The 12348-nt window shown below is 38.7% G+C and overlaps 1 protein-coding gene across 1 annotated transcript in view; it reads right to left on the bottom strand.

Annotated features, from left to right (window-relative positions):
- Nucleotides 1-12348, bottom strand: part of LOC117391364 (MAM domain-containing protein 2-like) — an 85781-nt gene that overhangs the window by 27392 nt on the left and 46041 nt on the right. Inside the window, exons 8-12 of the mRNA XM_055231844.1 lie at nucleotides 12096-12236; nucleotides 9180-9299; nucleotides 7964-8103; nucleotides 7379-7475; nucleotides 5083-5235 (exon numbers count right to left, since the gene is read on the bottom strand). Coding sequence (XP_055087819.1) covers nucleotides 5083-5235; nucleotides 7379-7475; nucleotides 7964-8103; nucleotides 9180-9299; nucleotides 12096-12236 — 651 coding nt within the window. The remainder of the gene's footprint in view (nucleotides 1-5082; nucleotides 5236-7378; nucleotides 7476-7963; nucleotides 8104-9179; nucleotides 9300-12095; nucleotides 12237-12348) is intronic.

The following is a 12348-nucleotide window of genomic DNA, read 5'->3' as shown; positions in this document are numbered from 1 at the left end:
CAAAGGCTTTCTTCCCCAGCTCTGTGCGGGCAAAAGGAACAGACAGCAACAACTGATCATTTGATCGCAAGGAGTAAGAGCCACTATTTTTCCTTGTGATCAAAGTACAAATATAAGGAGGCAGCAATCCAAGTATGGCTTTGTAAATAAAAGTGTCCCAATGCCCCTGCCTTCTAGTGGTCAGAGAGGGCCATTCTACTCTTAAGTATAAGTCACAGTGATGGTCATAGATCTACAGTTGGTAATAAACCTCAGGGAAGCATGACACATTGTGTCCAACATTAGAAGACATGAAGAAGAAGCATTCACATACAGAATGTCACCATAATCCAGCACAGATAAAAAGGTTGCAGTGACAAGACGCCTTTTACTGCAAAAGAAAAACACTGTTTATTACGGAAGTAAAAACCAAGTTTAAGTCTCAGTTTCTTTACAAGTTTTTCTATGTGTGGTTTAAAGGTGAGGGAGTCATCAATCCAGACACCAAGGTATTTATATTCATGAACCACCTCTATGACATTTCCTTCAAGGGTGGACACCACTGGAATAGGCTCAGGGACCTTCTTAGACTTTGAAAACAACATTAGCTTAGTCTTGTCAGCATTAAGAACTAGTTTTAGCTGAATAAGTGAGTGTTGAAGAGCAACAAAAGCTTTCTGTAGGGATTCAATGGCCTGAGCAAGCGATGATCCATAACAGTAAATAACTGTGTCATCAGCATAAAAATGCAAATTTGTGTCAGAGACATTTTGACCCAAATCATTGATGTACAAAATAAACAGAAGAGGACCCAAAACTGAGCCCTGTGGCACCCCCTTGTGGACAGTAACAAACTTAGAACAAACACCTTCATGTTTAATGCATAGGGTTCTGTCATTCAGGTAATTTGAGACCCACGCTACTGCATGATCTGACAATCCAAGGCTGAATAGTCTGTTTTAAGGCGGCATGATCAACAGTGTCAAAAGCTTTTGAGAGCTCAATAAAGAGTGACACACAGTACTGTTTCTTATCCAGTGCCACAATAATATCATTTATCACTTTCATAGTAGCAGGGTTAGTACTGTGTTTTTTGCTGAAGCCTGACTGAAATTTGGAAACTATATCATTAGAGTACAAAAACTCTTTCAACTGGTCACAAACTAGAGATTCCAGAATTTTGGATAAAACACACAGATTTGATATTGGCCTATAATTAGTCAGCACCGATGGATCACCTCCTTTTAATAAAGGCAGAACAAAAGCTGATTTCCAAACTGATGGAATTTCTTTGGTTTTGATTGAAAGATTAACAAGAATTGAGAGTGGTTCTGCAATAAAATCTGCTGCCAGCTTCAAAAAATAAGGTTCCATCAAGTCTGGTCCAGGAGGTTTTCTATGATCCAAAGCCTTTAGAGCTTTATGCACTTCATGAACAGTAAAAGGTACAAAGTTAAAACAGTTTCCAGAAAACGTAGGGAATTCTGGGCAAGAGTTTGTTAAAGAAGTTCCTGCAGAGTCAAACAAGGAACCTGCTGATAAAAAATGCTCATTAAAGCAATTCAAGATTTCAATTTTATCATAAATTGAGACTGAATCTTTTACAACAAATTTAGGAAGAGCTTGAGTTATTTTATTGGCAGAAAGAGACTTGATTACTTTCCAGAATTTCTGTGGATCGTTGAGGTTCTCAGTAGTGACAGACAAAAAATATTCAGATTTTGCCTTTTTGATAAGAGAAGTGCATTTATTTCTAAGCTGTTTAAAAATAGACCAGTATTGTAACATTATAAGATGTTAGCTCCCTCTATAAACTCATTTGAGGCACTTTATGTTGGTTTACACTGTAAATTTGCACTTAAATAGAAAATATTAATCGCGCTAGCATGCCTATGGGATTTTCCATTCATGTTAGCATGATGCTAAACAACAGTTTTACACATGTTTTCATGAGTTATAGCTACCTTTAAGCTAATGTTGTGCATATATTATAATAAGCTACTATATGTTGTTTTATGTAGCTCTGCATAATCTTTGTTCATAGGAATATAAAAACATGATTGTAATATGCATATATATATATATATATATATATATATATATATATATATATATATATATATTTATATATATATCAGTAAGCATGGTTTATTCTGCTATTGACATAATTGTAGGTAGAATATATCGTGTGTAATTGTTGTACTTGTAATTGCTTCGGTGTACGTAGTGTGCATTTGAACCATGCATGCTGATATGTTTGTGAATAGCTGTATGGATTAGACTTCATTTGTCTATCATTTGAAGTGTTGTTTTATTCTGCAGTTTGTATTATTGTAGGTAAAAATATAAGATGTGCACATATTAGCATCTCACCTGTGTGCATGGGTAAGACGCACTCTGGCACGTTCCTGTGGAGAGTTACGGATTCAGACTTTGTTTATTGTCGATATCTGGCAGAATATAGTTCAGACAGTGATAACTCCCCATGCTAAACCCAAATGTTATCTTCTGATTCAATGACAATCAACATTGGTTTTGCAGATCACTGAAGCCCCAGATTGCAGTATGTTTACGCTCTCTCTCACCGCTGTAGTATCAACCAATTACTACACATTACACATTACTGATGCTTTAGGCTAACAGTCAATGAGCAGCTGAACAAGACGATGTAGTTAGACATGCTTTACTGTACACAGGTAGATTATGTGACGCACACAAAATGTGCAGTCACATTTTATGTTATTAATTATTGGATTATTTACAAAGAGACTTACTTGAGGCTCCTGTTGCTTTAAAATATACTAAATCCTTCAATTATTATACATTTTTAATGTGACTTGTTTCATTGGAGATTTTTTCATGTTTTGGGAGAGTGCCACAAGGGGGCGGTGAAATGTAGCGGGTCTTCCGGTCCGACCCTACCTGGAGCGTCTCGTGCAACCCTCTTTCATAATATGAAGCGAGGCTGCGCAGAACCAAGCTCACTGCCTGTCGTCTCATTATTTTTCCTGTTTTTTCAGGGATTTTCTTCTGTTCGGGTCTGCCCCCCTAGACCGGACCCGTAACAATTACAGTATAGAGACGCAGCTCCACTCCGTGTGTAAATCCTGTATCATTGTGTGTTGTTTACTGTTTTTGTGTGCTGATTATGGTTATGTATATGATACAATACTTCACCCCCTCTCTATTTTGTACTTTCTTGTTAACACTGTTAGTGTTTTTCCTTAGGCACATGGATGGCGTTGACCTATCAGATGTGCTCAACCGCTATTATAAGGTTTTGAGGTCTAGGTCAAAGGGTAAAATCCCTATGCACCAAAAGGCCTTTAGAAAAACTCCCTCTTGGAGCTGGCAGAGGCAGGAGCCATCAGAACACAGCACGGAGAGGAAGCAGGAAAAAACAGCTTGTGTACATCAACCTGGGCAGTGACAAGATACAAGGCAGGTTGAAGTGCAGGAAGTGACATGTTTAACCCACAATGTACCGCTGTGAGTCCAGTAACAAAGAGACTGCTATAATGACTGGCACACAGAAGACCAGCCATAATCATGCACAGTGTAAACAAACATGCACAGTTCAAAGTGTAAATAAACACGCACTGCAAACTGAAGACACAGTGTGTGGAGTTATATTGTATATACAAAAATACATTTTGTATTGTATTGATTGTTCTGACAAGCTATAAATGTACTTAAGTAAGCAGAGCAGCTAGGGGTGCAGATAAAGATTCCTCTAAGCTTTCAGAAGAGGCCAAGTATTCTCCAAATATCTTCATTTGGAGAGGTTTGGAGAGGTATGGATAAATGTGGATACATCAAAAGTCCCTCCATAAAATACCTGGATTTACTGATAGTAAAATTAGTGTAAAAATACAATTTTTATAGATATTACCCTCAAATCTGAAATATGAGAGGTCAACAATATTTTGAGTTGGTATATAGTTTATTTTTGTCCGCACCTACCTACTGCAGCTTTCTACACCTTAATTTTAACAAAACATTTAGGCGAGGATGAGAAAAATATTTTTTTTTTTTTATGTGTGTTCAAAAATGTATAAATGCTTACCAGACATAGTTACAGTGATTTTGACACCTGTGGGTAAAACTGTTGGGTGTTTCCATTACAAAGATCTCAAACTTGTGTATATACCATTAAGAGTTCAATAAAGGTTATCATTTTAATTTGGAAACGTCAGAACAAAGGCAATTTTACCAAGATGATGGAATTGTAAGGGGTTAAAGTTCAGATCTGGGTTAAAATAGGTTAAGGTTAAAGCAGAACGAAGTAGAATTTCTTTTAAAATTATTATTACTTAATGTCTTTCAAAGTCCCTCTGGTGGTTACAAAGGAGGTTTTGGGGTGTTTGAAGGGTCTGCTCCTCCTTTCAGATGGACATAAGGCAGTGTCCACCATAATCTGACCAGAACTGAAGAAAACGGCATTGAAACTCCTTCACTCCTACAACCTTTTTCCAGTTGACTTTTTTTTTTTTTTTTTTTGGCTTTTACTATCTGACTATGGCTAACTTAATGCCCAGCATCAAACAGAGTAAGACATTTGTGTGTGATCAAACCATTTGTCACGTCTGCATTACTTCTGTAATTGACAGACTAATATTTCATCTGTGTGCAATAATGTTATATGTTTTAGCAGCTAGATGTGTTTTTTGTGTTGGCAATCAGCATTGTCAGTCAATCTGTAAATGTAGCAACAAGCAACTTTTGCCCTGATGTAAAGTCAGCTGAGGCTGTATTTACTTTCAACAACTTTGTGTTCTGGTTATAGTCACAAGCATGTGTCAAGTGTCTGTCAAGTCTCACAGAGCATGTACACAACATATTTACAAGATGGCTTATGTATAAGATAAAGTAAGATAACATTACCCATCTGAGACATTTTGTTGCGTAGTGTTCAGTGCATTCTCACAAGCGGCCTGTAGGGGGAGTGCTATCGCTAAAGTTACTTAGATCTGCTTTAAGATTTAGGTTAAGATTTAGCAAGTAGTCACTATGGTTAAGGCTAGAATCAGTCTCCAGGAAATGGAGATCAGTGTAATGTCCACAAGAAGCATGGAAGTCCAACATATGTATGTGTAACAGTACCCAGACCGGTGCTGTGGTCTCCTTGGGGTCCAGTGTAGGAGGTGGGGGTGGGTCCTCTTCTCCAGTGCCAGTCTGCGTCATCAGTGTTTCTGTCCTGTGAGTACCCACAGAAACCTGACTCAAAGTCACACTGCGCGGGGAGAGACGGCAGGCCTGCACCAGAGCACAGACAAAGGTCAACAGGTCAAAAGATCAGCTAGCAAGTAGGTTAACAGGCCAGCAGTTTAGGGCTGCAATAACTCATCATTTATGCTGATTATCCAGTTTTTGTAATAAATCTCACTAGTATATGATGCATCCTAGGTGTATGACAGCTACAGGCATCCAAGTCCATTCGACTGTCATCCTCAGAGTGGTCACATGATGTTGCTGTGAGTTGTCTGGTCAGCTGATTTAAACACATTTTTGGAGCTATCTTCTTACCCGTGGAGGCAGGACAACAGTGCCATCTGCAGTCCAACTTCTTCAAGACAGTATCCCAGGTGTTGTTTGGGTTTAAAGTTTACGCACATGTTTCTGTATTTCAATTGCCTTCTTTATCCAGTGACGATGTTTGTTGTCCTCTGTCCCAAAGATGGTTGCTCCATCCCAATCCATAATGTGGTTCTCTCTTTTGTAGAGGTCAAAAATGGCCCATTTGAGTTGCTTCTCTTTTGCTTTGTGTGTGTTGTTGCTCATGTGCATGCCTTCACTGTTTCCTTCTCACATTCTGTCCTATGTTTACTGCAAGATCTACAGGCTATTTTGTATACGATATTACATTTGTGCTCCAGTTCTAGTTTATTTTTTGGATGTAGTTGCCTGAGTTTTCTCTACAGTTTTACTGGTTCTCTGCACGTTCTCTGTTATACCTCTAATGTACAGTAATGTTACCATGGCTACACTCTTTTGTCAGTTTTATTTGAGTTTTTCTGGCTCTGTTTTTCTTTTCACTTTCCTTTATTTATTTGCCCATTTTAGATATTTGTACTCCTTTAAAGTTGCGCATATGTCTGTCTTCCTCCTGCTTATCTTGTTCATCTGTCAAATAATGTTCTTACAATAGACAGTTTGTGGACTGTGAGATGGTGTGATATCAGTGGGGGCTTAGTTTTCTATGTATTTTTACATCATGTGACCACTCTGAGCAGTCCAAACTGCCAGGTATGTAAATTTATTAAAATACATGATTAGAAGATCAGATGAATCTCATTGGACTATTTAAGGCTCAGTAATGATTGTGCTGTGTCTAATCCAGTATAAGCACTGTGATTGTAATTTTAGGTATATTCATGTTGTGAAGAAAATATTCTTAACATATCTTTGTGTAAATGCAGAGACGTGTCAAGGTTCTGTCCTCCAGGAAAGCCTTTGTTGTCATAGCAGGTGTAAAAGTTCATTATCTTATGGGTGTGAAACAAAAGTCATTGCTTTGAAATGTATGTAGCTTTGTCATTCTGGTACAAGAAGAGTGGGACCCACGAGGGGTTGTCCAGGTTTCTGTTCTGATGCCTTGAGCTTTCAAAGAAGACACAGATGGACAATGGTTTCTGTCTTGGATCACCACCGCTTAATTGAAACAAATTTGCCCGGTGAGCTTTTGCAATACAAACCTTATTTAATTTGCAAAGGAAAACTTAATCTACAAAGACTGGTAAATCAAAGGACAATGCATTTTGGAAATGCAAAATACTTAACTAAACATGCCCAACGGCCTTAGTTTTGATCCTATACTGTTTTTGATTCTCACAAAATCTAACATTCTCACAAAAGCTAACATTCACATATTTCAATTACTTAACTGGACCTTTTCAGTCTTTTCGGCCCCAAAATCTAATGTGTGTAACACCACACCGCTATAACGCCAAGCTGCAGATACAACAATGGCCCTCCCCCACTGTTGACTGTTCAGACACATTTGAGAGACGCTCATCTTTTTAAGCCACTGAAACAAACCCATTGGAAGTGTTAAAAAAAAAATTGGGAGGCAAAACTTCAAGAGGATCTGGACAGAAATGTCAACTGAGGAGCCAAGTCAACTTGTAACATCAAAAGTAAAGCAGCTGAAAGCCACTACGGAACTACACAACAATGCCCACTGCTGTGCTGACTGTGCCCACTCACTAGCACCTGATCCATCTAGAATTGTAATTTTTCCACAACAAGCACAAATTATCAATACTATCTTTAAACATTTGAAAAAAAAAGATGATAAATGAAAAATAATAACTGAACTGATTGTTGTAATAACTACCAGCTGTGCCCTAAACCATGTTATAGGCACACTATAAGCCTGGGTAGACCAAGGAAGACGTACCTGTGACCAGCTCACAGTGTCCCAGGTCCAGGGTGATGTCATCAAGTGCAACGGAGCCACAGTCCCACAGGCTCCTGCACACGCTCACAAACACCACCTGAACACACACACGCACACACACACATAATATTGAGGTGAGGTCAAGTGTATTCTGGGGGGTCAAATATTCTGGGGATTCTTCACACGCATTCAGGGTGGTCACATGCTTCAAACAGCCTGTGTCTTCTCTGGGACAAGGGATGTGAACTCCAGGTGAACTCTGGAGACACAACAGGAAAGCTTCTCCTAGGCCTCACCCCTCGCTCCACTCTGCTGATTCGGTCAGTGATGAGACAAGACATTCGGGTGCTGGGGAATTTGAGTGAAAAAAACCCAAACTCTTGTTTTGGATTTTTTTATGTTATATTATTTTGGTTTTGTAAAGCACAAAAATGTATTAACATTGAAATAAAACATAATCATAAAATAAGTGAACAGACTGTTGCTTGAAACACAAAAATGTATAAGCTTAGTTTTACATAAAATTTACATTTTTCTTTAACTCTTGACGATCCTACTGGGCCTGTTCTAGTTGTGGGCAGATACCTTAGAGGGAGTGCTGGTGGTGATGCTCACATCTCCTTGGATCCAGATGCCTTTGGACTTCTCTCCCTGAGTCCAGATCTTCTCTTGGACAAGGCCATGCTGGAGGTGCACACTTAAAGCTTGTGCCGTCTGGTTAAAACCTAAGAAGGAATACAACTGCTGACCTCAGCATGGGTAAACCAGGCTCTCCACACTGTCTTGCTAGAAGAGGTGGGACGATTCCAATTAAAGGCTTGATAAATAGTGTATATATGATTTATATAACAGACACTGCCACTTAAAGCCCCCTTAAGTACCCCCAATTTCTTAACAAATGATATAAGTTAAACTAAAGATGTTATTGTGAGAAGTAACAATTATTGGTCACTGAAAAACACTTACACATTTAGGTTATATTTTTAAGTAAATGGGTTGATGGCATTGAATTTCTTCATTTTACTTATTTAAGGAACTGTATGTAAGGTAAACCTGTTCAAATAATAGACTGTATATATAAATGGACATCGCTAACCTAAAACTAGCCGTGTTCCAAGTGAGCATGGCTTTGACTCTGGCTCCTATTCACTTTCCATTGGAAAACTGTCACCCCTCTCTCTCCTTAACTGCTGCTGTCAGGCTCATCATTTTGTGTGTTTGTATGTTTGTGTTAACCAACTCCACATGATGCTGGAACTTTTATTTTGCTATTGTGTCCATAAAATCAAGATATCAACATCAACAATTAATAATAACAGACAAATCAGGCACCTTCTTTCCTTGATGTTGCTCCCGCTAAAGAAAGGGGCATTACTTTCAACAGCCTCGTTCCAGATGGTCTCTTTGGTTGCTATGATATTTGTGCTTGTAATTTCAAATATGGAACTCGGCTCCAAATCTGCCCTTATAACAGCTAAGCCTCAATGACCTTCATTTGACTCAATGAGCTTCAACACTATGGGTGGCGTCACACTCACTTAGTCTACTTCTTTATAAAGTCTATGAATCAAATATAGCAGTTGTAATGCGGATTTGGTCTTCATTACAAAAACATTGGACATGATGGCCAAGTTGTTTATGTTATAATTTAGTGTTTTGGTTCTCAACACGATTATCCAATCAGAAAGCAGAATGAGCCTCGCATGAGTCTCTCGTTTGGGTTGCCAGATTGAATGCTGAAATGAGGAGGTAAACATTTTGCACCTTTTGCACCCGTGTAGACCATGTTCATAGTCTGTACCTCGGAGGGAGAAGTAGAACCTGAGGCAGAACTTGGTGTTGCTGGGCAGATTAGGGCCGAGCAGGCGGCTCACGTACGTAGAGCCAGGAGACAGCTGTGAGTGAGCCAGGAGGAACGAACCTGCAGCACAAAATAGTATCAAGGCTAGGCTAAAGGATATGGGTGTAATGTACCAGTACAAGAAGTAATATCAAGGACAAATCATTAAATAATGCACAACATTTGATATTTTCAATGGATCAAAGGGCAGACAGACAGTTTGTCTAAATCATATATGATTTAGACAAACTAAATATCTGAAGAAACACAAATGTTCAAAACATTCAATATTGTCATAAAACTTTTGTCAAATTGTCACAGTAGAAAGAGTAAGTCAAAAATGTATATAAAGGTGCACTATGGAATTTTTCTATTGGAGGGCCTGCCACTTGCCTGGAATGTTCCACTGTGTGGCAATAAATTATGTAACGAGCAATAAAATCACCTATAATTAAAATTGCAAAATGACTTTTCTCTCCTCTCAGATTATCATAATTTAGTTTAAGCAGCCATATTTGTTTTGATATGGTAGAGAATGTGTGTCCCCGATTGACTAATCCACCTGTCAATCACACCCATCTAAACTGAGAGAGATTCACCAGTTGGTAAATCAGCATTCTACAAAAAATGCTGAGTGGTCAACACAGTCCATGAATCACAAATATATGCTGCTCATAATCATCAATGAATTGTTCCAACTGACAATCAAAACTATTATTTGGTCCAGTTTTTAACTCTCTGATTCCTCTCATAACTTAGACATATTGAGCTCAGGACTGAACATTCCACTTGAGACAGAGCATGTGCAGAGCGCCCCGTGCGCAGAGCGCCCCGCGCACAGAGCGCCCCATGTGCATTGTAAAGAGACCCAGAGACCTCTTTAAAGCCAGACTCATCCAAAACCAGGAATCTGCACATCAGAAGCCAATTTGCACTGCATTCTCACCATTTGGGATTATATTTGGAAAATTCTGTCTCAGTGGAGATCAGTTTAATGCCATATTGTGGAACATTCCAGGCAAAGCAATAACAACTCCACTAATAGAGCACGTGGCATATCCTCCACCAGAAAAATTACACAGTGCTATCACCATCCTAAAGAATTGTCAGCAGATGGCACAAGGGAAAAGAGACCATTTAAATCAAGCTGTTACTTGGATTGGATTACGCTATTTTCCAGTCTATATTAAAATGTTTCCTCATCAAAATCATTGTTTCGTTCACACATGTTTAACACATGTGCATATTTAGGTTCTTGGTGGAGCAAGATGGAACAGAGCATTTTGAGCTTTGGAAATGTAGACAGACTAATAATAAAGGATAATAATAAAGGGCTACTCAAATATGTGCGAATGAAACAAAAAACACACAACAAACACAACTCTGGGTATGTTTTTGGTGACAAAACATTACAACATAGATCAGAAAATAGTGTAATGTGAGCCCTTTAAACTCCAAGTAACAGCTATTGTTTTTAGCTTGATTTAAATGGTCTCTTTCCCTTTGCACTCTCTGCTTTTTTGATGAAGTAACAACATTATAAAATGGTTTAAAGCTCTCAAGAGTCAGTTTTGCCCAATATAAGATCTTTAAAGGGGATATATTTTGTATGAGCTTTTAATCAGGTAGCAGTGTTCCAGTGTGAGCTTATTTGTATTAGGTGTTATTTCTATCGATTCATGCATGTATTGACCTGCACTTGAGGCTTGAATGCTCTTCACACCTACACCCCCTATTTCCACCCACTTCTCTGCATTAGTTTTGATTACTCATACATGAGGGTTCAAAATGCCATGCAGGAGGTCCATTAACTTGTTTCTATTATCAGAAACAAGTTTGAGCCATTAGATTGTATTATTTGAGTCGTTAGATTTTATTATTACAATGAACTAAATATAAAATGATTGTCATATGTTAGAGTTTAAAAATGCATATGACAGGTTGGAATACTCATTTTACTAAAACACAGAAAAAATCATTATATTTAAGAGTTTTACAAACATTTTTCCACTTTGGTTATTTTTTAGGTTTAAAATGTTACTTCTTCCTTGGAAATCATGGATTTCATAACTTTTCCCTCACAACCACGTTGTACACTGGACTAAAACTCCTCACTAGGGTCTGTGCACAACAGCACAATGCACGTTCCAATCAGAGGGACAGTTGGCATTTTCACTTTAACAAAAGGTAAATCTAGAAAGGTACGTCTTTGTGTGTCAGTGCTAATGCTAATTTCGGAGCCTAATAAATATTTAAAGATGCATTGCGCAACTTTTCTGGTGGCGGGTCCGCAACCTACTTGTCTCCATGGAGATTTAATTGCTTTGCCTGGAATGTTCCATGGTATGACATAAACAAATCCATCTAGCTTTTATTCATTGTTGGTGTTTCCATTCCTCAGCAACACAATCATTTCTTCTGTAAACAGGGGTGAGTCTCCACATGTAGCGTAGTGCTTGTCTCTATTGTGGTTTAATCTACACTGTGGAACATTTTAGACAAATCAATAACATTTCCATAGAGACAAGTGAGTGGTAGACCCTTCACTAGAAATGTTACGCAGTACACCTTTAAATAATGTCACAGACTGAAACAATCTACACTTATATAAATAATCAGGTTGTCTGTCTGTTTACCTCTAACATTGTAATAAATGTTATCATTAGCATAGACACACAAAGATGTACTTCTGTAAACACAGAAATGTCCTTCAATGAAGTTTTCCTCAAATTTGTCATTGTGGTCAGTCATATCCACCTCCAGCTCCACTGCCTAATCTGTCAGGATTTAGGGATTTTAGTGCAACTCGCCAAAAAGCTCACAGACTTTACATTACAGTGGAAAGACGAAAAGGCTGGTGGCAGCAGTGACCTGTACCTGCTCCTGTGGTGTGATCTCCGTTCCTGAAGAGGTTTGGTTTGACAGAGATTCTCCTCCAGGGATTGCCGTGGCCCTGCGCATATGCACACAGACCCTCTTCAAAGTCACAGCTGCCCACCGACGGGTCAAAGGTCGGCTCTGGAGGGACGGGGACACATGAAGGAAAATGCTCAGGCGATAGAAGCAAATCTCACACCAAGAGAGACAGACACGCAAATGAGTGAAGCATAATGAGGGGTCTACTGGATGA

The sequence above is a fragment of the Periophthalmus magnuspinnatus genome, chromosome 23, assembly GCF_009829125.3.
Source record: "Periophthalmus magnuspinnatus isolate fPerMag1 chromosome 23, fPerMag1.2.pri, whole genome shotgun sequence".
NCBI lineage: Eukaryota > Metazoa > Chordata > Actinopteri > Gobiiformes > Gobiidae > Periophthalmus > Periophthalmus magnuspinnatus.
This window is presented reverse-complemented; position numbering and strand designations above follow the sequence as displayed.